General features: G+C 39.5%; 2 protein-coding genes across 3 annotated transcripts in view; one reads left to right on the top strand and one right to left on the bottom strand.

Moving 5' to 3' along the window:
- Positions 1–291: 291 nt before the first annotated feature.
- On the top strand, positions 292–4,131 carry LOC141427281 (uncharacterized). 2 transcript variants are annotated; one of them, XM_074086573.1, is made up of 2 exons: positions 292–828; positions 2,036–4,131. In XM_074086573.1, the coding sequence occupies exons 1-2, from the start codon at positions 678–680 to the stop codon at positions 3,922–3,924; spliced, it is 2,040 nt and encodes a 679-aa protein (XP_073942674.1). In that variant the 5' UTR covers positions 292–677; the 3' UTR covers positions 3,925–4,131. The 2 variants fall into 2 exon arrangements, with proteins under 2 accessions (XP_073942674.1, XP_073942675.1); XM_074086574.1 differs by lacking the exon at positions 292–828 and adding an exon at positions 835–1,200.
- LOC141427286 (bone morphogenetic protein 1-like) overlaps positions 3,954–25,692 on the bottom strand; it is a 101,215-nt gene continuing 79,476 nt past the window's right edge. Inside the window, exons 10-21 of the mRNA XM_074086582.1 lie at positions 17,378–17,610; positions 16,391–16,503; positions 15,516–15,664; positions 14,091–14,296; positions 13,003–13,175; positions 12,203–12,331; positions 11,638–11,864; positions 11,004–11,118; positions 10,418–10,598; positions 9,976–10,226; positions 9,400–9,614; positions 3,954–9,029 (exon numbers count right to left, since the gene is read on the bottom strand). Coding sequence (XP_073942683.1) covers positions 9,008–9,029; positions 9,400–9,614; positions 9,976–10,226; positions 10,418–10,598; positions 11,004–11,118; positions 11,638–11,864; positions 12,203–12,331; positions 13,003–13,175; positions 14,091–14,296; positions 15,516–15,664; positions 16,391–16,503; positions 17,378–17,610 — 2,014 coding nt within the window. The 3' untranslated portion in view covers positions 3,954–9,007. The remainder of the gene's footprint in view (positions 9,030–9,399; positions 9,615–9,975; positions 10,227–10,417; positions 10,599–11,003; positions 11,119–11,637; positions 11,865–12,202; positions 12,332–13,002; positions 13,176–14,090; positions 14,297–15,515; positions 15,665–16,390; positions 16,504–17,377; positions 17,611–25,692) is intronic.

A 25,692-nucleotide genomic window follows, 5' to 3' on the forward strand; every position in this document is an offset into this window, starting at 1 on the left:
AGTACGCTTCATTCGAAGATATAAAGACAACATGTAGTACATTAAAAGTACTACATGTTCTGTTGTCTTTATATCTGAAGAATAAAGCGACGAGATATAATTTTAATTGAATCAACTAATTTTGGAAGTAGTGCTCGGAAAGATTCAAGTCTTGTAGCCCAAAATCTTTGAAGTACTTTTCCACCACTGGGCTGTCGGAAAAGAACTACTTGTTCAATTAAGCTTTCGGCTTCGGAAGCAGCAATGCCCAACTCTACAACCCAACCGCTTAAGCATGCCCTCAAGCATGCTAATTTTAGAAAGAGCAACAAAATAGTTCGGTCTCACCGCACCGAAGCGGTTTGCGCGATTGTCTATCAGGCCCTTTAGATTGTAACACGCTGAGACTGAAAGTATTCGAACGTAATTGGTAGAATTTTACTAATATCCAACAACTAGTGGCAACCCTGATTTGATTGAACGTCAACGTCAACTTGACTGATTTGACTTGAATTACTTTTACTTACTTATTATATTATCATTATCATCAGGCTATCAGTCTGCCTAAATTTAATTGATGTATTGTGTTTACGCTTATAGTTTGTTGTAATAATAGTTAAGTTTTAAATTTAAGTAATCAAATAGTCTAATTACGTCTTATAGTTGTTTCATTGTCTAATGTACTATGAGCAGTTACTATGACGCTAGAAAGTGTTAAAGTTAAGGTAGAAGCCGACTGGCAGGAGGATTTATCTGGCGAAAGTGAGGCATCGGTATCATCAAGCTTGTACCAAAGTCATGTCGTTAAGGGCGAGACTGTACAGGGACCAGACTTGGTGGAAATCCAAGGTATTATTTTCTACGCTAGGTTTTCCAGGTGGCTTTTGTCTTGTGGAGAAATTGAAATTAAATGCTGGTTTGCCATACCTTGGTAATAATTGAGTAATTCACACGTTATTTTGCGGACACCAATTTCACTACAAGCTTTTACTTAGTTATCGTACAATTACATGTAGTAGACAACTACTACATGTTTTTAAAGTTCCATACTAAATGAAGAGAAAGCGCAACCTTTGCAGGATCTCTTACTTTTTAAATAAGATTGCTACTGTACAAGTGAGTCGGCTGACGGTAAATATGCAAAGCCATAAGTCAGTGAAAGTGTGTTGTGCCATGTTCATCTAGCTAGATAAAGGCTGGCCAATAGACGAGGATTTCTAGGTGAGGATTTTTCTTAAGTCTGAGGTACATAGAAATTATATATGAACAAAGAAAAAAGCTGGCCCATTAAAGTGTTGGTTGGCACAAGCTAATGCCTTGGAGTGCCACATTGTTACAGTCAAGGGCAAAGATATTGACACGGCCAAAGTTGCAAAAATATGTATCATCATCATCCCAGCCTATATACGTCCCACTGCTGGGCACAGGCCTCCTCTCAGAACAAGAGGGCTCCCAATCTTTGCGCCCAACTTTGACCGTGTCAATATCTTTGCCCTTGACTGTACAAGCCTTGATCTAGATTTAATAAAAAAATAAAGATTTATTCAATATTAATTTACTTATGTATTTATTTATTTATTTTACTACATCCCAGCCTATATACGTCCCACTGCTGGGCACAGGCCTCCTCTCAGAATGAGAGGGACTGGGCCGTAGTTCCCACGCAAGCTTAGTGCGGATTGGGAACCTCACACACACCATTGAATTGCTTCGGAGGTTTATACAGGTTTCCTCACAATGTTTTCCTTCACCGTAAAGCTTGTTCACAGAGGTGCGAACCGGGGTCCTCTGCTTGAGAGGCCATAGGTTTAACCACTCGGCCACCACGGCTTTTCGTTTGTTTCGTTTTACTAGATCCAATTGTAAATCAAACCTACTTATACCAAAACCCACTTAAAAACGGAACAGTCATTTAGGAGCAGTTTAGTAGAAGGAGTTTACAATTACATTCACAATTAAAGAATAATTTATACAGAAATACCTCTTTTTAAAACTTCTTCATGTGTAAATGTGTTATGTGCTCTCCAAATTAAATTAGTTTTTTCTATTATTTCAGTACCATCAATACAAGAAACCTTAAATGAAGTGAAGCAAGAGCTTATGCAAGCTAATGCCAGGAAAAACATACTTCATCCTGGTCACACCCACTCTTGGTCCTGTGACACATGCAGTGAAGAGTTTTCTGATAAAATTCTCTTAAAACATCATATAAAAGAATTACACACTGTGAGCAGACATGCCACTGAGGCAAGCAATGAGTGTAACACAAACGACAGAAGACACAAGCTTCATGAAGATGAAAAAGAGTTGTTCACATGTGAAATATGTGACAAACAGTTTCAATTCAAGTCTCAAATAGAATCCCATAAAAAAATGCATACAGGAAAAAAACCACATGTCTGTGACATATGCAAGAAATGTTTTTCCTTTAAGACTAATCTGAAACAGCACATGCGGATACATACTGGAGCGAAACCATTTTCTTGTGACATTTGCAATAGACAGTTTCGTTGTCAGTCTCATATGATAGAACATAAGTTTACCCATACGGGGGAGAAGCCCCATAGTTGCAAAGTCTGTGAAAAACAGTTCATGCGCAGGCATCAATTGGTTAAGCACATGATAGTACATACAGGAGAGAAACCTTATGCTTGTAATATTTGCAATAAACAGTTCCAACATCAGTCGCACTTAGCGAAACATAAACCCATTCATGCAGCTGAAATGCCGCACTGTTGCACAGTCTGCGAGAAACGGTTTAAAGAAGAACCACAACTAATTGCTCATATGCTAGTGCACGACGAGAGACAGTACCCTTGTGAAGTATGTAATGAAATTTTTAAACAGAAAATACAATTGACTAAACATATGTTGATACACACAGGACCGACCCCTTTTCCCTGCAAAGCTTGCGGGAGACAGTTCTCGCAGAAATCAAACGCGACCCGCCACGAGCTCCGCTGCGATGGCACCCCTCATAAAGTTATTCCATCACCATTCACGCCGACACAAACATCAGTTACTCTGCTACCGTTGTCTGTTCCACAGACATCTGGTGATCCACAAGCCTTGAGCGGGACTATAGGCATAAAGACTGTAAGAAGCGAAACACACGCACTCTTATTAGAACTTAACACGCAAGCATATCTAGAGCGTGAGAAAGAATTGTTGACATGTGAAATTTGTAACAAACAATTCCAATTTAAATCTCAAATAGAATCTCATAGAAAAACTCACACAGGTGAAAAGCCCCACGTTTGTGAGATATGTAACAAACGGTTTTCATTTAAGACTAATCTAAAACAGCATTTGCGAATACATACCGGAGCGAAACCATATTGTTGTGAAGTTTGCAATAGACAATTTCGGTATCAGTCTCACTTGGCGGAACATAAGCTTACCCATTCGGGGAAGAAACCGCACTGTTGCAAAATCTGCGGCAAAGCGTTTACACGGAGGCATCAGTTGGCTACGCATTTACTTACACATACTGGAGAAAAGCCCTTTTCATGTGATATTTGCAATAAACGGTTCCGATACCAGTATAACGTGCTGAAGCACAAGCGTCTCCATATTGCGGAAATGCCTCACGCTTGCACAATCTGTCAGAAAAGGTTTAAAGAAGAACCGCAACTCACTGCCCATATGCTCCTCCATGAAGGCGAGAAAAAACACAAATGTGAAATCTGTGGCGAAAAATTTAAACAGAAAGTTCAGTTGACTAAACATATGTTAATGCACACGGGCCCGACGCCTTATTCGTGCAATGTTTGCAGTAGAAAGTTCTCGCAAAAGTCAAACGCAACTCGGCATGAACGTAGCCATGCTACTAAGGCCGCTAAGGCCAAGGAAGCGGGTGCCACGACGTTTAGCATAAAGACTGTTAGAAGTAAAAATCAGGCACTAGTACTGGAAGTGGGCACTATCCTCAAATTGCCGCAGTAAATGTTAGGAATTTTAAAAATAAAACTAAAGATATTTATATAGTTTTAATAAAAATAATTGTAACGTGTCTACGCATCCATATTTCCTCATCTAAGTTACAAAAACGCTATCGTAATAACATTTTACAAACTTAGGTTTCTACTTATTAAATAACTAAGTATCTGTTTGGCACAATTATTAGTTAATACAATAACCTAAAAGATTTTTTTAGGAGTTGAATAGAAATAAAAAATAGGTAAGGAATAACTATTGTGTTGCAAAAAGTCTTGTAACAAAGTGTTTACTTTGCAGCTCCGTAGCTAACAAGTTAGTCAATTATGAAAACAGTATCTAGAGCACGAATAAAAGAGTAGAATAGTTTTAAAATAAGAGCCTTAATTTTACATCTACTCACATTCTTTTGGTAAAAATTGCTTCATTACGAGTATATCAACAATTTCGTATGTAAAATTTTATTTATTTTTTATTTGTTTTCTACTTTTTAATGTTGTACTCTATACGAATTGTTAAAGGTTTCACAAAGGACTGTAGAACAACGGAGCTGCATGGTAGTAACATAATGATTGTGTAAAAAACAACAGCTAAAGTATACCTAATTTTTTTCCGATTATGGCAAGGAATTATGCAAAAAAGTACTTAATCCTTACTTTTAGTTTTGAATACATTAACTATTATCATGGATACTTACAACTGTCTTTCATTTGTTCTACTGCAACTACAATGTACATGGTAAAACCAATTCGTTTCGTACAGTCAAGGGAAAAGATATCGACACGGCCAGTTAAAAAATATGTATACACGTCTTTATGCTCTTAACATTAAGGCCGTGTATACATATTTTTGCAACTTTGGCCGTGTCGATATCTTTGCCCTTGACTGTACCATTAAACGTTGGGAACAATTCAGGTGAATGTTTGTTCTACTATACTTTGTTTGGATAGTTATTTTACTAAATGTTAACAAACTTCAGCTGCCAGATTTGGTACATTCAAGGATTTTAAACATTTTACTCATCTATCATTGTAATACAAACTAGACTAGTATATTTCAATACAGAAATGTAAATATTTACATAGTTTAATGGGGGAATACGTTGTTTTGTTTAAATTTAGTTAAATACCTATCCAAACCAAGTATAGGTTACACTTTATTTATTATAGTAATTATAGTATCATAGCATTTGTGCGATACCAAGTAATAGTTTAATTGCGATCCGCCTCCGCTTCGCACGGGTGCAACTTTGTACAAAATGAGGTAAAAGCATAGGTTTATTATTCGCACTTTACATAATAATATGTGAAATATGTGAGGTGAACTCCCTTTCCCCAAAGTAGACTCGCGCAAAGCCTGGAAGTGTTGCTAGTAACTATATTTCACGTATATGTAAACTTTTCGTAAAAAGTTTTGTACAAGTCAGCGCTGAAGTGGATGAGCGGTTACAATGAACGATGAGAAAGTGTTTATTTTGTTTATGTGATCATTTTCACTACCAACCGCTCATCCACTTCTGCTGCTGACCGTTCCTAACTGATGCTGAAACCCACATTCAAATCCGTTGGTAGTTTGAAAAGATCTAAGCGCACATACATACAAAAAGACTGCGCGAAGTGTTTTTATTTGCATACTGTGTGTAAAGAAACTAATAATATAGGACGTACATCTTTACATAGTATATATAAAACAAAGTCGCTTCCCGCCGTCTATCCCTATGTCGTATGTTTAGATCTTAATCTACGCAACGAAAAGGGTTTTAATGTGGCTTTTAGCATCCGTTAGATACGAATAATGTTCACGGATGGTTTATTTTTAATATAATAGAACTAATGACGCGCCTCGGCCCCGCACCTGAGCGGTTTTAGGGAAAGGGGGATAAAAACAGTACAGTTGTCGATGTCTTTGATTAAACTTTTATTTATTTCTTCAAAGTTGCACCCGTTCGAAGCCAGGGTGTCTTGCTAGTGTTATATACCTACGCACTTTACTGGATCATCCACCAAGATATTAACTGCTGCACACTGTTGCCAGTGGCTAAAAATGCCTACAGTTGTTACTGTTTTCAAAATGATGACTAGTGATGATAACATAGAAATACCACAAAAATATTATGCAAGACTATTATTCATTGATATGATTTAGAACACCTAACATTTAACGTCAACTTTTTACAATATTATACTTACCATTACATATTGTCTTTTTTCCATTTTATTACTAAATTGTGCTTGTTTTTAAACTATTTAATATGGCCCTACGAAATTTTAATTAAGAGCTAAACTATGGCACTGTTATGAACTTTTTTTCTTTGGATTAAATTGGTAGTTATAGTTATAATATAGAATAAACCAGAAAACGTGTAACTACTTGTCTCTTATTGAAGCCAATGCCTGTTTCTATAACTCAAGAAAAAATAAAACTTAAATAGGTTAGAGCCCTAAAGGATTATAAATAGTCCGTCAATTAGAATCAGAACATATTGGACAGGTCTCCATGGTAAAGCCGAATCAAAGATTGCTTGCCTAGGTTACAAGCATTTATATTATACCTATCATGTTGTCCCATTTTTTAAATATTGAGCAAGCCGGTAGGAATAGTGTTACAAGGACGCTTCGGCGCTGGTAAGGTATACCTGTTATTTAGCCTCGTTTTGATTCTTGGCCACATTTTCCCAGTATGCGGAGTCCGTTAACACGTCTTCTGGTTTATTCCATTTTTCAAACTTGCACGGTCTAGGGTTAAAAAAAACTTGGGCTAAGGTTGACAGTTCCTACACTTTGATACTACTAACTCTCTGGTTTAGGAGTTAACTTGGAGTTAACCCGTCACGCGTCCCGGAGACTACATTAGTCCCTAACTTTTTTTGTGCGGGAAATGTCCTAGAGCCTGCCTACGTGAAATAGCTACCTATGAGTACAGAATGTGCAAGTTGTGGAAAGTTTCGAAAAAAGTTGGAATAGTTCTCGGAAATTTCTGGAAAATTTCAAAAGACATATAGGAAATTTAAGTTAAAAAATGGAAAGTTTAAATCCCCATAAAAAATAGCGAGAAGTTCCGAAATTTTCCTATATGAAAATTTCCGCTATTTTGGAAAGTCTTCTTTGGCAGATCAGTACCTATGAGAAACATGGTAAGATTTTACTGGTGTTACTAGAGAGAAAGATTAATGTGAAATTCCTGTATATAGAAGATTTTTGTTGATTTTACCATTTAAAACTATGGCAAAGCGTATAAATTAAGTAGTTAATTGTGGAGTTGACGAGATTTGGACCAAATGCTGCCCAGATATGAAACTACTTTAACGAGTATCTTACCTACTTTTTATTTAGAAAGAAAAACATAAGTATGTCGTTAAAATTCTCGATTTCTACTGAATTAAATAAATTACGATTAATACTCGCCTGATAATAATTTTAACGTAACAAAGTAAATTATTTATTTCCTATCAATTTTTGTTTCATGTTTTTATGTTAGCCCGAAGCATAATGCATTGTGTGCTTACATCGTCTAGGCAGAACTTGGTCCAATTTCCATAAAAAGTGGTTCAATCTCCTTAGTGTTGTTAGTCGATATATTTATTTGCATAACAAGCAATCAAAACATAATTAAATTGTAAAAGTTTGGTAACTTTTTTGATAAAAGGTTTTTTTAAATAGCATAAGTAACTTAATCTCAGTAACTATGTAAAGTTAATCCTAAACTCATTGAACTTTTTTGAGCATGGGTTTCTTTACAATCTACCCATTGTTAAAAGCATAATTTAATTTAACATTCAGTAATGAGTATTTTGTTTGTCATTGGTAACTACTTATAATAAAATTAAGTATTATATGTACCTACTCAAGTCCATTAGAACTAATCGTCAATCTCATTGTTTCAAGGAAAAGAGTACAAAACTAAACCGATGTTTTAAAAACTGGCATGTTATATCATACTAAGGGCATATACGCTAGCTGACGCGGTTTGCACGGCGCGGGTGGACGTCTTTATTGAAAATCGAAGTTCGTATCGTACCGTCCCTCTCACTCTCGTATTAAATAGTATAAGTGTCAGAGGGACGGAACGAAATGAACTTCGATTTTCGAATTTCGTAGTAGCCCCGCAGCTAGGGAAGGCCGTAAGAGATGAAAACGATAGTGGTTTGGCCAGATAACGGATACCCAATATTCGGTCTGACCATCGGCCGAATATCCGAGAATCCGGCCGCAATAGTAGACATAATATCTAATCTAAAGAGTTAATTGCAAAGTGTTGAGCTGGTTTCAACATGTTATTCGACCTTTGTTTGAGTTTAAAGAAATTAAACGAATACCTAAATAATGACAATTTAACATGTTTTTTTTTGTTTTTCTTTATTTGTCCGGCCATACCGATAGCGGTAGGTACGATAGTTATATAAGTAACATCGATAAAGTTGTACTCTTTTGTGAAATTATGTTCATTATTTACAGTCAGTCGCAAATATAAATTGAGGCATCGCCGCCAATCCGCATTGACCATTATGTAGGTATAAAACAGCTGACCTTTATTTAATGACGGATATCCGTACATTTTAAACGCCATAGGTTGAACGCCAATGGCGTTTATCTACCAGGGCGCGTATAATGTAATTGTAACCTCAGTGCACTCGCATAAGGTCCGTTTTGGTTTGAATTTTAAACAAGTTTATGTTATATTAAGAACTTCCGTTCTGTTGATATAGTCGATGAAAGCCCCTCAGTTAATTTTAGGTGTAATATGCGCGATACAGAAGGCGCATGAGTTTTGTAACAAAAAAGAGTAGAAGAAAACAGTAAACAAGTATTAAAAAATTTAGTTCAACATTCGAATAGACTGGAATCGATTCGAATCCGATTGTTATTCTATTGGATATTGGCCTTGGCTAAGAGAGCTTTGTTGTGACAGTAAGAAATTTCGCTTTTTCTCTTTATTGCACTGTGACTAGGTCGGTGGCGGGTAGCTTGCGAGTTCGGGTTTTTTTTTGCGATTGGTGTTTAAGTTAGTGGATCATTATTTACAGCCCTTTGTCGTGCTTGCGATGGAAGCGGTGCGGACGGCGGTGCCGGGGGTGCCGGGGCAGCGGCCAACGTCACGTAGGCCTTCGCACGAATCTGCAAGAAAATAGGTATTTACATCTTACTGTAACGATCATACTGTCACCTAGGCATTGAAAAAATGAACTGCTACGATGCAAGAATAGTTAGCGCTGGTGATTTCCTTCATGCTCTAGATTGCTCACTTTCTTTGGACTTCGGTCTTCAGGCATAACATCTCATTGGAGAGAGATCACTATTGTTTACAAGGGTGCTTTAAAATTCATTAAATTTAGGATTTTGATGCGGTTTTGTCTGTTTGGTTCGATATTCTGCCCTGTTCTGCCCTGATTCTATCTTGAGCTTTTTAGTTTTGCTTTTCTCAAAAGTTTCAAATTTCCAAACCTACGATGCATACCTCTATAAGAGGTTCAACAAGCTATTGTACCTTGGTTGAGGCGCGCGAAGTCCCCTCCTCCCCACCACCAGCGGCGGCATCCTTTCATCTTCTTCCTCGTCTTCGCTACCCTCGCTTTCTTCTCCACTCCAGACGTCAGGCTTCACCGCTTGGTAAGATGCAGAGAATCCCTTGAACACGATTGAGTCATCTGTGCGGAAACGGACGAGCAACGCTTCTGTTGTTGATACCAACTCTGGAGGCATCTGTGGACAAATTAAATAATGAATTTGTGTATTTACTCGTAGACTAAAATAAATTGGTAACGCTAATTAAAGTTATGTAGGTACGTCCGTCACCGCGCGGTTTGAGTGTTGGGATATTATGTGAAGTGGCGTACACAAAATTTATGTTCTGGCGCGCATTGTACACCAATCGCGTATAATATTCGTCGGGGTGCAGGTACAATATTAAAGAGATCATAGTTCATTTTCATAAGTTTGCATTTCATTCTTTACGAAAGAATTCGGCGGGTGGATTTCAAAACCTTCATGTTTTAATTTTCGTAGACGATATTCTATTGTGGAGTCATTTGTTACATATTTATAATGAAATTATTATACTCACAACAGTCCCACAAAATTTTCCATAGTCTCCCGCGCTGCCTTCATAGCCCCCAAAAATCTGCACATAATCATATCCGCAATGCGCTTCTGGCTCCAGCTCAAACGTCAAGAACGTGAGTTTCACGAACTGGCCGATTGGCGCCACTATGTTCCAGTCGCAGTCTGCGCGGGATTCGTACGAGTCGTCGCCGTAACGCGCATGCGAGTAGAGGTGCTTTACGGAGTCCGAGGCTGAAAGGTAGCCGCCGCATGCTGGAATGACAGAAAGAGTAAATTAGACTATTTTGGCTGGTGAACTGGCGACGATGAGAGCAAATGGAGGATTTTGGTTTTGCAGAATTCACAAGAAGTAAAAGGCTAGTGTAGCAAAGGGATGTCCGACACTGTCCAACAGTGTCAGGTACGTCTTACGGTTGGTAAAACAAAATGTATTCCAAACTCACCAGTAGAATGCGTGGCAAGGAACCCTTTCCTCTGGACGGATACATCTGACTTGAACACGACGTACATCTGATTCTGAGAAGCAACCACCGGGTGAGGCAACTTGCCTCCGCAGAAACGACCCAGTGTCTTCTCATCAGCTGAAGCTCCGTCGTAGATTGTCACGTGATCGTATGCACATTCCTGGATAAAGGCAAAGGATTGGAGTTAAAGTTTCTCAACTTTACCTAATTATTTAACGAAATTTAGAGAATCGTGTACGTGACACTGCATGAATTGAATCCCAGAGAGCCTAACGCATTCGGAATCACAATCGCATTCGCCCATACTGTCCGTCGAACAGTATAATGATGGATTACGGAAGAAAGAGATTATGGTCTTTGTTTGTTCCAGACGTTGCAAAATAGGACCTATGAATTAGATTAAGCTACTCATTTTACGCGACTGCCGACTTGAAAAAATAAATGTTCAGCCAGCTAACGAGCATTGCACTACCTGACATGTGACATGTGGCTGAAATATTTTTTCGGCTTGTGATTGAGTGAGCAGCCGTAAATCCGGAGCCTACAAAATTTTACGGTGACTTGCCTGATGTGGTTCCAATTCGAACACGTTGAAAATAAGCTTAACTCTGTGTCCTGGTGTTGTAGAAAACTGCCACACGCAGTCCTTTCTCGAGGGATACTGGTCTGGGTAATTCGGACTGTTGACAAATAAAAATAGCATGTTAGAAATTTCTCTTTCAACCTCAAAATCTAGACTATCAACTTTTGATACTTTTTGAGTTGCAGTATGGTTTGTAATAGGTACCAAACTGCCCTAAAATTGTCTCTTATCTGCCATCGATAGACTTACGTATAAGTATGTATAAATATATTAAAAAAAATACATTCTGACCGACTTGACTTCTGCTGAAGACCCATTCAGCTGTGTCACGTCACGGTCTTACAGTAAATTTTCTGCTGTGTGAAACTCATGCTCCGGTGGCGCACACACTCGATCATATTGTAGCCACTTTCTACTTCAAAGATGTATTATCTTCATATGTTTGTTCTTCAGTCAATGCCTTCCGTGGTTGCCACCACCGATCTTTGACACTTAGGTAAATAAAGCCGCAGGCGTCGCTTCTGGTGGTGGTGGTGCCCTTCCGTCAATTCCTTTAAGATTCAGCTTTGCAATCATACTCCCCCGGAGTCCACAAGCATTGGTTTCCCCCACTTACCTGACGATAGTCCCATGCGGCTGCGTCACATCATGCTTGCAGCCGCCTTCCTTGCAGTCCTGTTTATTCGGGTGCAGGGTAAACCCACTCCGGCAAGCACACTCGTAGCCGCCCAGCGTGTTGTGACACTCGTGCTGGCACCCGCCGTTGTTCTCGGCACATTCGTCCACGTCTATGTAGTATGCTGCGGCGAAGCCGAAACGGTGGACTGACGCGTCTGATGTGAACTGTAAAGTAAAACCGAGTTTTATTGCTTCTGCTTATGGTTCGTTATGGGCTTTGCCTAAAGAAAAGAAGCAAAGTTTGCCCGCTGGCCACGTGGTGAACAACAGTATCCAAAGATTTAGATCGTGCACAGGTAACCCAGGATGTACTATCCTAGCGCCTTAAGACTGCAACCCGGAGTGTGCACACACGCTTTGCTATATACTTGTCGCCACTAACGCGATGACATTTCGTGAAACAATTAGGAAACCCGGTCGGTGGGAATCGAGTTGTAACGGTGCCACGCCGCAAGTGGCATGGCCTTATGTGGCCTGTATGTGGCCTCAAATGGCTGACTGACCTGAACCCTGAGAACGGAGCCGTCGGAAGTAACAGGCGGCGGTAGTGCCGAGCCGCAGAAAGCCCCGTGGCGTCGCAGCTTGTCGGCACTGAGTCGCGAGTGTACCGTCACGCTGTCGTACTCGCATTCCTGTAAAGGTAATGAAATAGCGCTTATCCGCAGAGGTCGTTTGATCGGGGTAGAGCGAATTCAGCTTAAGGGTGCGCTGAGCTTCTAGTGATCATCATCATCATCATCATCAGCCGGAAGACGTCCACCGCTGAACAAAGGCCTCCCCCTTACAACGCCACAATGAACGACAACTCGCCACTTGCATCCACCGGTTTCCTGCAACTCTCACGATGTCGTCAGTCCACCTGGTGAAAGTTCTGCCAACGCTTCGTCTTCCGGTTCGTGGTCGCCACTCGAGGACTTTTCTCCCCCAATGAGTTTCCGTATTCCGGATTCTATCGCGCAAAGAAACTCCAAGCATAGCTCTCTCCACAGCTCGTTGCGTGACTCTGAGCCTCTCTTAAAGGCCAACAGTCAAGGAACACGTCTCAGCGCCATAAGTTATTACTGGCAACACTCACTGGTCAAAGACTCTAGTCTTCAGACATTGCGGAATAATGGACGAGAAGATATCACGAAGTTTGTAGTGCATTTCTTGAATTCATTTTGTGACAGAAACAAAACAATGACGATTTTCATAGCAATAGGTGTGACAAAGGGGTGGGGATATAAATGGTCAAAATTGGTGTGACGTAATTTATGGATGGCCCCCAAAGGCTATATATATACGTACTAAATAAAAGGCTTACCTGTTGGTACATGTTGTTCCCCTCCAAGTCGAAGTGGGTGAAGTTCAGGGTGATCCGGTGCTGCGGCGGCGCCACGATCTCCCACAGGCAGTTCTTGGACGGCGGGTACAGGTCCGGGAACGAGGGCGAGGTGATTGTGCCGTTCGGGGTGTATAGGACTCCACCACAGGCGTCTAGAAACAAGGTGTGTCACCTAAATAATGGATTCATTCAGGTGTTAATTTCATACAGGTCCATATTAACAATTATAAATGTAGCTTTTTTAAAAGTGATAAAATGTTAAAATAGGAAAGGATGTGGGTAGTTTAAGGTTTCTTTGAATGTTTATTAGTTATATACATATACATAGTTTGGGAATTGACACAAGTGTAGCTGTGAGAATGTACTAACACTCGTGTTTGAAATGTGTTATAATTATCACCTATTTCTGTGAACGTTATGCGTGGTTTTGATACTTAGGCCTGTGTGATACTTAACTGTTGATTATGTCGCAGTTGGGCAAGGCGAGTTTCTGTATGAAACTCAACTGAACTGAATTGCATTGAACTGTATAATTTGTGTCGCGCAGACGTAGCTGTCTGCCTGTATGTTTCTGTAGCTCACTTTAGCTCATCATCATAATCTCATCATATCACATTGAGTATGGCCGTTTTTGCTTCTTTCGGCACAATGTTTCTTTTGTTTTTAGTATACATATAAGAGTAGTTATGTCTAAAGTTGTCTTATTTTTAATTGTTTTTTTTTTGTTGTGCCGATGTTTTTCTTTCTTTCATATCAGCCGTAGGACGTCCACTGTTGGACATAGGCCTCCCTCATTTTCCCCGTTTCTGTAGCTGTTCATTGATATTCTCCGCAAAGTAACGCGAGAGTCTTTCAAACATTTTGTGTAATCTTGTTTTGTCAAAAATACAACTTTTAACTCCAGTTCAGAGGCCGTATTGCCTAACGATTCTGATGCTCGCGATCGCAATCAAATGACAGATTTCGCATACACAAAAACTGTCACTTAATTGCGATTGCGAGCGTCAGAAACGTTAGGCATACGGCCTCAGGCCGCTAAGCTTAAACTAAGTCCCATCACCACTTACTTTCACACTTCTTCCCATCCGAATGCAGTTCGTATCCAATGTCACACGCACACTCGTAGCCGCCCAGCGTGTTGACACAGGAGTGGCTGCAGCCGTGGTTGATGATGGAACACTCGTCGAACTCCTTCATGAATGTCGCAGAGAAACCGGCCTTCTGGACGGAACTGTCGGACTCGAAGATGACGAGCAGCTTGTTGGAGGTTGACCTAGTAATACAGTAATACATTTTCAAAGTACCTTTCATGAAGGATTCTGAAATTTTTTCAATGATCCGACACTTATAAAGCAAAATATCGTTTTAACAGTACCCTGAAAAATTCACTAACAAAGTAAAAAAATACTTCAGAGGATAGTTGGGTCATTATTCGAGCGTCTCAGCCACCTCATTTTCATGGTCACATTTTTTTACTAATTGGCTGTAGATTTCGATGGCATTTTCTTGTAGTTCTACTACATAATTTGAAACCGTAATAGAATCTTCTGCCATTTCTACAGAAATGTGTACACGAAAGTGATATGGAACAAATTTATGTTACGTTATGATATGATCCAGCTGTAGTCGCATGCTACGTTAAAGTAAAAAGTTATCTCCCTGCCCTATAGCCCTGAAAGGAAGCAACTCTTAGGCAGCGAACTGGACATCAGCGAGTAGCGGCGTGACGACCGTTTCCGTGTTTAGTGCGCGTTCTGCCAGGTACGGAACCACTGAATAGAAGAGCACAGGATGGTCCGTTTCTTCAGAGTAAGCCACGGGGAGCTGGTCTGAAATTCCCTATTTTTTTTTTTATTCGACTGGGTGGCAAACGAGCAAGTGGATCTCCTGATGGTACGAAATCACCACCGCCCATAGACAGCTGCAACACCAGGGGGATTGCAGATGCGTTGCCAACCTAGAGGCCTAAGATGGGATACCTCAAGTGACAGTAATTTCACCGGCTGTCTTACTCTCCACGCCGAAACACAACAGTGCAAGCACTGCTGCTTCACGGCAGGATTAGCGAGCAAGATGGTGGTAGCAATCCGGGCGGACCTTGCACAAGGTCCTACCACATGCAAAACTACGCCCCTACCTACGCCTAATGCTACTACGAACACTGTTTTTCTGCGTGTCCAAGAATCCATACTCCGCGAGAGTCCAGTCCACGGCCTCTGTTCAACAAGCTATATAGACTACGTTTGCACCAGAGATGTGTGAGGATCACGAGGAATGTGTTTTTCATGAACCAATAGAAACGTTTCAGCTATTCATTTTTGTTTCTCGCACAGTAGGCAAATACAGCTCGGAGCGAGAATAAGTAGCTAAATGAAGCGTTTCTATTGTTTTTTACATCCTCGTACATTTCTAGTGAAAACTTAGCCATAATCACGGCTATCCTGTGAAGTAGTTAGTTCTAAACGAACATGGTCGTGACTTGTTTGCTTTACCTGATGTCAGGCGGAATTTTGTGTCCGCAGAACATGCCGATGAGCGGACTGTCCATGGAATCCCCATCCCGCACCTTCACCTTGTCGTACGAGCATGTATCGTGGTTTTCCACCTCGAAGGAATGGAAACGGAGGGCCACTTGGTAGTCCTGTGGGATAAGAAAGTTTTGAAAAAAATTATATACGAAAACTACATTGTCTCCTTCGTTGCAGAACTCCCGGGGACTGCGGGATTCTGTGTTTTTATTATTATTTCTGGACAACATCTTCTATCCAAAACTTTCAGCTCTCAAAGTCCAAGGGGAAGTGGGAATAGTCTGTCGTTGTGTTTTTTTTAATGGATATGCTGTTAGTGTTGCCACTGTTACAGCTTCACCCTGGCGGTGTGGCGGTTGAGGACGAGGACGTGTCCGGCGATAGCCAACAGAATCGCTTCCAATAGACTGTCAGTCAGACGACCTTTGTTTATAATATGTAGCACCAATTTTGCACGTATTATTTTGCCAATAGTTCTAGTACAAAATTGATGTTTTCTCCAAGATTCTAAGACCCTTAGAGAGTTAGGACGAATATTCAGCGTTTTTGCAGCGTTTTTTGTCATTAGTGTCTTCGCAGGTGTTATTATAAGAGGTAATGCCCAGGTTTTTTTTTATGAAAATTTAAGACAATACCGATGCTGAATTTAGCGTGATTAAAATTCTTGTTACTTGTCTTTCCGTTGTGCTAATAAACGTGGGACGCTAATGAAATTTGACCGCGCGGTCAAAACGCTCGAATATTCGCCCGCTAACGCAGGGTGTCTCAGCTTTCTAGATTGTGGGAAAAAGGGAAACGGCTCGTCTCTAGTAATATGGTGGGATAAAGTCTTCACATACTTCTGGCACGGACAGTTTCCAGATGCACAATTTGTTTGGCTGGTAATCATCAGGGTAGTTTGGTGACTCCAAGTGTCCGCTGCTGTCCACCTCGATGTCTCCTCCACAAACGGCTGCAAAAATCATACCATTTTGAGTCCTCTACCTAGTGGTAGTTCATATATCGGCGGCCGATCGTAAAATCCGCCATATCACGAAATTCTAGGCATATCGCGAAATGGCGCCATTTTATGAATTGGCTAAGGGACATCCGCCATATCGTTCAAAACTTACCGTTTAACGATTTGCCTAGTGACGTTTGGGTTTCATGATTTGGCCAGCAGTCCTTGGTATATCATGAAAAGCCGCCATATCGGCTCTGGCACTTCACCGGTCGCTGCCGCGGCACGCTCGCTTCGCTCACTCGGCGCGTGCGTTGTGGTCACAATTCCTACTAACCACTCCTCGCTTCGTCGTCGTACCTAAATTTTTACTTTTTTCGGCATATCACGATGTGCCCGGTATAGAGCTAGGAATATCGACGAATGCGTTGCTCTAATCGATCTGCCGTATTGTTTCTCAGGCACATCGTGATAGCCTGACCTACTTCTAGGCTTACCATGAAATGGCGCCATTTCACGATATATAAAAAACTAGGATTTCAAGCTAGAGAACAAGGAAAGATTGTTTTAAAAACAGGACGCAGTAGCATAGTGTAGATAGAGGTATATAGGTACACTACACAGGTATATAGGACATTATTAGGACACTTTATAAATCCAGAACGCCCGAGGATATTCCAAAAGCAAGACATACCCAGGGATAACAGGACAGTTAGTAACCCATTATTATAAGTTTGGTTTTAAAAAGAAAACAGGCTTAAATGGTATGGCCACATGAAGTGAGTTAGCACTTTCAGTGGTCAACAAAGGGGTAGGTAATCATTCTACTTTTACTCATAGTTACTTTTCGAATGCAGCCTTTACCTCGCAGAAACTACCTACATACCTTCATAATGCGCCTTGAATCCTTTATGCGGCTTAGACCTAGGCCCGGGCTGGTAGACCACGGTGAGTCTAGAGCCCGTAGACCGCATCATAGGCCCCTTGCCTGAGCCACAAATACGGCCCAGGACTGGCGCATTTGGCATGTAGCCATCCCGGATTTCCACCCACTCGGAGCGACATTCTTCCGATTTGTGGATGTCGATTTCTGAAAAGAGCCAATATTTTTGTATAGTACTACCCTCTTCTCTTTTGAACTGAAATCATTGCAATAATCAATTTAAAGGCTTTTAGTCCGATACGATAGCCTAGCATTTTTAACTCGCGTTGCACTCTATTTCTCTTTAGGTACTTCTGTGCTTGCATATAGATGCGAGCTCAATAGAAACATGTATAGATTATAGAATATATACATGTTTCTATTGAGCTCGCTGAGTCTGAACAGAGATTTATGGTTTCCAATGACCGCATTCGGACTTGAAATAAAAGCTCCGTAAATTCATTAATTCAGAAGGGAACGCTCGGAGTGAATAATTGTTTATATGGAGAGGTTTTGCCCGCAAAGAGGTAACAGATAAATAAACGTAAATTTGTTCTAGAATATTTTAAACTACCCAACTATTAGATGAGCGTCCTCCGGGTTTGTTTTCGTCTCTTCAGGACTTTTTTCAAAAATTTGTCGTCTAAGTAAACTTACTACAGGGAAACTCGAAACTTGAAACGTGAACATTTTACACACTAAGTCAGCAAACCAGTTAGTTTTTAGGGTTTTATTCAGGGCTGGTCCCAGATTTTATGATCACTACGTTTTCTCGTTACGTTACCTGCCCAAAGGTTTAACAGCTAGCACGAACGGCCGCATTTGTTGATTTGTTTGTTACACACAACTTAACATAAAGATTTTCTAAAAATTTGTTTTGTGGCTGCTTTATTTTCCAAGGTGAAAAGTACCTTTTTTTATTCAAGTGGATGGCAAACCAGCAAGTGGGTCTCCTGATGGTTAGAGATCACCACCGCCCATAGACACCTGCAACACCAGGGGGATTGCAGATGCGTCCTACCTATGCGACCTATTCCTACTCTGCCATATATCCGCCATAATCCCACTTAATAATATAAATGCGAAAGTTTGTAGGTCTGTTTGTTTGTTACCTTTTCACGTCTAAACCGCTGAACCGATTTAGGTGAAATTCAGTACACAGATAGTTTGAGTCCTGGGGAAGAACATAGGATATTTTTTATCCCAGAAAATTATATAGTTAAACTATAAACGAACTCTACGCGGACGGAGTCGCGGGAAACCGCTAGTAATATTATAAATGTGAAAGTAGTAGGTAGGTATAATGTCCGTTCGTTTGTATCGTCATCACGTTTAAACCACTAAGCCTATTTAGATTAAATTTGGTATGGACATACATATATTTATCTACACCCTGAGAAGGGCATAAGTACCATTATTTTTTATTATCTGGATAATCTAATAACAGGTAAATACTAGAATAACTACATAACCTTCCTTTATGCTTCACCGCAGACAAATAATAACAAACTCTACCACAACAGTCAATGAATTCTATGTACATTTTATTCGAGAAGTAGGTATGTGTACAAAGGCAAATAAACCAACAAAGCACTGGGTTTGGATAGAAAATATCGACATCTGGAAATATCGATACATTTTTTTTTCTCTTTGTCTTATAATGACAACGAAAATGTCTAGAATTATTTGGAAATTGGGCATGAAATCATCTTCAAATTATCAATGGAGGGAAACAGATATATCGAATATCGGTACTAGAAATCATAGCTCATTTCTACAAAGCCATAGTTTTTTTTCCAATTAGAAAAAAAACCGCCTCATATACTAATATGACACACACAGCAGCCACAGTAAAAAGTATATCGATTACTTACTAGTTTACTTCATGAAGAACAAAATTGAATTGGGCATTTCTATCTACCGTTGTACCCTGAGTTTATCTCTCCGATTTCAACAAAATTTGGTAGGTAGACTCAGTCCATGATTTCGAGCTGAAAAAACAGGGTCTCCAGATGTGTCCCCAAAATATTGTATGGATGTGTCCGATTTGTTACGAAAAATATTAAGTAAAATTCGTAACAAAACGGACACATCCATACAATATTTTGGGGACACATCTGGAGACCCTGTTTTTCCAGCTCGGAATCATGGACTGAGTCTACCTACCAAATTTTGTTGAAATCTGAGAGATAAACAATGCGATCCGATAATATCGATAATGATTTATTTACCATCTGACCTCCCTAAAACACAATTGGAAACACAATAAATCTCTGTGACAGTGCTTTTGTTGGCAACCCGTGACGTCACTGGCTCATAATGTAACGAATTCCTTTTCGCGGATGACCAGGTAAGTACAGATACGATTGTGATGGTTTGGAAGCTAGGGATATGTCATTAAATAGAATGTAACATGAGTATTTGCTGACTGCAAAGGATTTTTTCTCTATTTTTAATCCCCGACGCAAAACGAGGGTGGTTATAAATTTGACGTCAAAGTCTGTTTTGGTCTGTTTGTTGTGGCATCGTAGGTGTCAAACGGATGAATCGATTTTAATGTGTTTTTTATGTGAAAGCGAGTTTTCTTGCGGTGATTCTTAGCTATATTTGATAAAAATCAGTTTCGCCGCTTTTGATATGTTGAATTGTGAAATGATAATGTCGGGGGTTGGTCAGATTTTCTAAGTTGGTTAAGTTAGGTTATGTTATTTACCCACCAAAATCTATTATACTCGTATTCAAGTATCTAAAACTACAATTTATCGTCTGAACTCATCGAAACCGAATGTTCAGTCAGACACCAAAGTCAAAGTTAAATAAATATTTCCTTTAAATATAATGACCCGGCTAACTCACGTCTTAAATCGAGTTTAGCCCGACATGTTTCGGGCTAATCCGTAGCCCTTCGTCTTCGGAGCAAACCGAAGCTCCGTCGTTTGCTCCGAAGACGAAGGGCTACGGATTAGACCGAAACATGTCGAGCTAAACTCGATTTAAGACGTGAGTTATCCGGGTCATTATATTTAATATGAGTGAGTCTCACGGTAGTTTCATGTTCAAATATTTCCTTTCTCTATAAACAATAGGCATCCATCCAAATCTCGCAACTCCTTCATACCAATTAAACTTAATTAATAATACCACTTCTGATTTTACTCAGAAACAGAATAATTGTATTAAAGTATTCCTCTATTTCCCCTAAACGAACAATTAACCAGTAAGTGATTGATCGCCGCTCAAATGAAAATTGCCTAAGAGGAAAACTGCCAATTAGAGATTTACTGCCTATAAATAACAATATGGGTACAAAATCCGGCCAAGTGAATTGAGCACCGAGAGTTCCGTACAAATGATTAGGTACCTATGTCAAACTATACGGGCACGGGCAAAAGCGGATACGGGAAAAACTGAGCACGGCAAGGGCAAAAGTCTAGCTGCACAATTGAAATACCGGAATGACGGCTATCGCGAATGTATTCGCCGCTAGAGGCGCTAGTGTAGCGTGAGGTCTCCGAAATGTCAAATCTCATAGTTTTTGGGTGAGCTACGCGGGTTTATTCAGAATTAGAATAATTTTGTGAATATTTTGCAATATCTGTAATTAATTATGGCAAATATGCGTTCCGGGGCAATGAATGTCTGTGTTTTCAGACAGTTTTGTCTTTCGGAAACCTTTGTCCTCCCTTTTTCCCGAACAAAACGGGGACTATGCAACACTGGCATGCTCGATATTTATATGGTACGGTTTGAAGGTGTATTAAATATGATTTTAATCTAAACTTTGTTTCCACGCCCGTAAAAACAGACTTTCAAAACCATACTTAAAAACCTCACGCAACAGTGCGCCATCTAGTGAGACAAAAAACGATAGCCCTCATTATAGTACCTCGGTGACCGAGCTTTGCTCGGGCTACAATTCGATAAGCGTTTTCCCAAAGATAAGACCAAGTTAGACCGATTTGTTATCCCCGAAAACCCCCACATACCTACCAAATTTCATTGAAATCGTTGGAGTTGGAGCCGTTTTCGAGATATATAATTATATATGTATATGTAAGAATTGCTCGTTTAAAGGTATAAGATATACAGATAGATTCACATGGGATTCTCAAAATTGCTTTGGGACCATACACGATTATTTAAACATAGTAGGTACATAGTAGGTACACTATGATACTCGTAGAACACGCGTTTTTAAACTTAAAAAAAAACGGATGACGAGGATTCTATTGATGTTTGTTGCATTAAAACAAGTAATATTATCATCATGTCTCTAAATGAAGCGGTAGAGATTTTATAATAACGTGGCCTGTAATATGAGCAAATAATTTAAACATAGATCATACTCGTCAAAATGAACAACATTAGTTCAGCGACTTTTAAAAATAAGCTGAAACCCCTGGATAGCCCTAAAAAGGCTCGCCCTCTGTTCCCAAGGGGGTGTCGAGTAACAGAGATTGTACGCCTTAACGTTATGGGACAAAATCAAATTTAAACCATATTAATTTCATGCATGATAAATTTAATAAATTTAGGTCCTGTTTCTGGCTATACCTACTGAGGCTTTGAACGACTGGACCTTGCCACAGAGCTCACAAGCACAGACTCATACAGTTTAAACGGGTTTGCATTTTGTGTTTTGTTGGGGATATGGGGATAGCTGGGTCTGTGCGACATGCCTCAATATGTCGCACATCAAATCAATGTTTCTGTATACTTAACTCAAAAGTCCCAAATTTGGGGTTTGGGGGTATGCATGAAAACTTATATGGAATGCCCGGACATAGTAGTTGTTGTCTTACAGACTGACAACAAAGTTATCCTTCATAGACTCCATTTTGGCCGACTGACGGACGGAAACCTAATAACAATATAGATACCCGTACTAAAAAAGGAACAAGACGACATAAAAGTCTGCAACGATCTCAAACCCAGGAGCCTCAAATCCAATATTTGCAGTCTATTTTTGGGTTGGTTCCTTACGAATGAGTATTATTCTGTTTAAATGTCAAACATTGCTAGAATAGGGTAGTAGTAGTCAGCGCCACAAAATTTGGCCCACCGTACAAAATGACCTATTACTGCATACATTTGAGGCCAGATTTTTTGCCGCTCAGTATTTTGAAAAGGCCAATATGGTTTAGAATCTTGAAATGGAAAGATTTTATTCTCCTAATTTTCAAAGGTCAGATGTATTTTGAGGGCCGTTTTTAGTGGTTTTTCATGATTTTTGAACTAAAATTACCAAAAGAAATACGATTTTCATGAATGGTTGGCCGATATCTCCATGCCCGTAAATATTTGAGAGTGCTTTTTATTTTTGTTTCTTTTGTGATTTTTTAGGGTTCCGTACCTCAAAAGGAAAAAACGGAACCCTTATATGATCACTTTTTGTCGGTCTTTCCGTCTGTCAAGAAACTTTTTCTCAGGAACCCATGGAGTTACGAGTATTAAGCTGAAATTCATATCAAATACTCAGGTCTACTGTCCCTTGGAGCTATGAAAAAATCAAACTTCTAAGCCAACGCAATCAAAAGATACCTACAGCCGTTTATGCTGCAAATTTTCGACACTCGCAAGGGAATCAAAACCAGCAACTTATACCACAGATAAAGGAAAAATTGTAAAATTTGTACGGAACCCTCGGTGCGCGAGTCCGACTCGCACTTGGCCGGTTTTTTTGCGGTGTTATGTGTTAATGTTCTGTAAGAAAATAATGAAAAGTTGAATGTCCGCCTGTCTATCTAGAAACTTTATCTCAGGAACGAGTGTAGATATCAAGTAAAGTTGTATTGTTCAACTTTTCATTATATTCTTACAGTATAGAAATAGGGGTTCCTTTTGAAGATGCGTACCCCTAAAAGTAGGTAACTGCACACAACCATCCGCAAAACCTGCCATACGCAGAAAAAGCTTTAGCACTAATATTACACATTGCACTTCGAATGTTATAGGGAGCAATAACTTTCCACTCGGGCGGGCCGCTGGGGCAATACCAGATCCCGTTCTAACCAAACTCACCAGCTTAACATGACCCTTGAATAATCATAATGTCTCTTCCTTCCCCTATAAAGTTTAAAGGGGCAGGGATCGGTGGGGGCTCCTGATAATCTGGCGGTCAGAGATCGTAAATTTTCTCCGGTCACTACAGCTTAGGTTACGTTTGCGGTTCCCAGTTTACAGCTATTAATTCCTTGGCTTAGTAGAAATACTGTAGGCGTAGGAGTTTGTCAATCTACGAACAACTGTCGGTAAGTTTTAGGATTTATGGTTAAGCAGGGATTGAGTTGGCGTTTAAAGTTGTCACGGAAATTGAAAATAATGTGGGTAGTTATGACAGAGTTAATAGGGTTTGGGATTAGTGAGGTATCTAATAATAATCGGAAAGTAAATAGATTCATTTTTATTTGGGGGGGGGGGGGGGGGGGTTGCCATAATCCCCACGCTTGGCAGGCGGCTTGGGGATCGCAGTGTTGTCGTTCATTGTGGCGTTCTAAGGGGGAGGCCTTTGTCCAGCAGTGGACGTCTTCGGCTGATGATGATGATGAAATAGATTCGCTTTATTAAAATTAGTGGTGGTGGTTTTGGTTATGGGTGTATTTAGTTGAGTTTGCGTTGTTTATTTTTATTATCCAAGCGAGTGGGCAGGAAATTTAACTACACGAATACAAATATTCAATGCAGATGCATTTTACATAGTTTGATCAAGATTATTAATTTTATTTTAATAGTAACCTCGGTTTTCAGTTTCGGTTATTTTATCTTTTCATTGTACTCGTAGTGTTACTCTTTTTAGGGTTCCGGAGCCAAAATGGCAAAAACGGAACCATTATAGTTTCGCCATGTCTGTCTGTCTGTCCGTCCGCGGCTTTAACTCAGGGACTATAAATGCTAGAAAGCTGTAATTTTGCACGAATATATAAGTAAACTATGCCGACAAAATGGTACAATTAAAAATTAAAAAAAATATTTTTTTTAGGGTACCTCCCATAGACGTAAAGGGGGGGTGATTTTTTTTTTCTCATCCAACTCTATAGTGTTGGGTATCGTTGGATAGGTCTTTTAAAACTATTAGGGGACGATTTTTCGATTCAGGGACATGTTTGCGAAATATTCAACTTTAAAGTGCAAATTTTCATTAAAATCTAAACCGGTGGTGGAAAATTTAAAAAAAAATTCAGGATGGTAGTAAGTATATTCAACTTTCAAGGAAAACTATAACGGTTAAGTTTGCTTGAGAATTATTAGTAGTTTAAGAGTAAATAGCAGCCTAAGGTATAAAATATACCTAAACTAGGGAAGATTCCGTATAAAATACGAAATCCTTAGAAAAATATTACTTAATTTTTCGTAATGACTAGGGAACCCTATTTCGGGCGTGTCCGACACGCTCTTTGCCGGTTTTTTTCTGATATCCTATCAATCTTTCAAAGGTTAACTGGAAGAGATCCCTTTAAGGGATAAGTTTGCCTTTTTAGATCTTATTATCTTGTTTTTATGTATAATAAGGAGTCGTAAGTCCTCGTCTACCTATTTATAAAGAACAAATTAACACTATAAGAATAACGGCCGAATGTATTATAAAGCAGTTATTGTTCATTGAATAAAGATCTTGAAATAATATCCAAAATAACAAAGATGGTGACCCAGGTCTTAGGTATTTACTACACCTGTTAAAAATAATTAGGATTTAGAAGGTTAAATGGTTGCTGAATATTAGTACAGAACCCTACACCGCCGTGGCAAGGCATGCACTAAAACTTTTTGTAAAAGTTCGTTAAGTAGCGATATTTTTATAGCTTATGCCTTCATATCATAGTGATTCATCGTTTAGAATTTTTGTTACATGCTGTATGTAAACTCGGATTATCTTGGGTATAGGCCAGTAATCCGTCTTTATTTTTTCTTAATATATCCGGAAAGCCCTCGGGCTGTTCTGTGAAAATATTCTCACGGATATTTTCTTTATAGAAGAAGACATTTTAATTACCTTGGAATATTTATAGATCAGTTCATAAATTGTTGTATATTTACAGCGAAAACTTAATAAGTGTCATAAGCATAAATAAAAAAATAAATATGTATGTACGGCATGTACGTATATTATTTAGTAAGTTTGGGTAGTATATAGAGTTGTTATTGTTAATCTCGTGATAGTTCTTACTACCATGAAACTGCAGGGCTACTACGAAACTCGAAACTCGAAGTTCGTGTCGTGCGGTCCCTCTGACACTTTTACTATTTAAAACGAGAGCGAGAGGGACGGTACGATACGAACT

The sequence above is a fragment of the Choristoneura fumiferana genome, chromosome 4 (assembly GCF_025370935.1).
Source record: "Choristoneura fumiferana chromosome 4, NRCan_CFum_1, whole genome shotgun sequence".
NCBI classification, from domain to species: domain Eukaryota; kingdom Metazoa; phylum Arthropoda; class Insecta; order Lepidoptera; family Tortricidae; genus Choristoneura; species Choristoneura fumiferana.

Bases quoted from the DNA above. Each gene is read 5' to 3' on its own strand.
- LOC141427281 (XM_074086573.1), top strand. From the start codon at position 678: ATGACGCTAGAAAGTGTTAAAGTTAAGGTAGAAGCCGACTGGCAGGAG. The intron at 829-2,035 runs GTATTATTTTCT...CTATTATTTCAG, and splicing joins AGACTTGGTGGAAATCCAAG to TACCATCAATACAAGAAACC.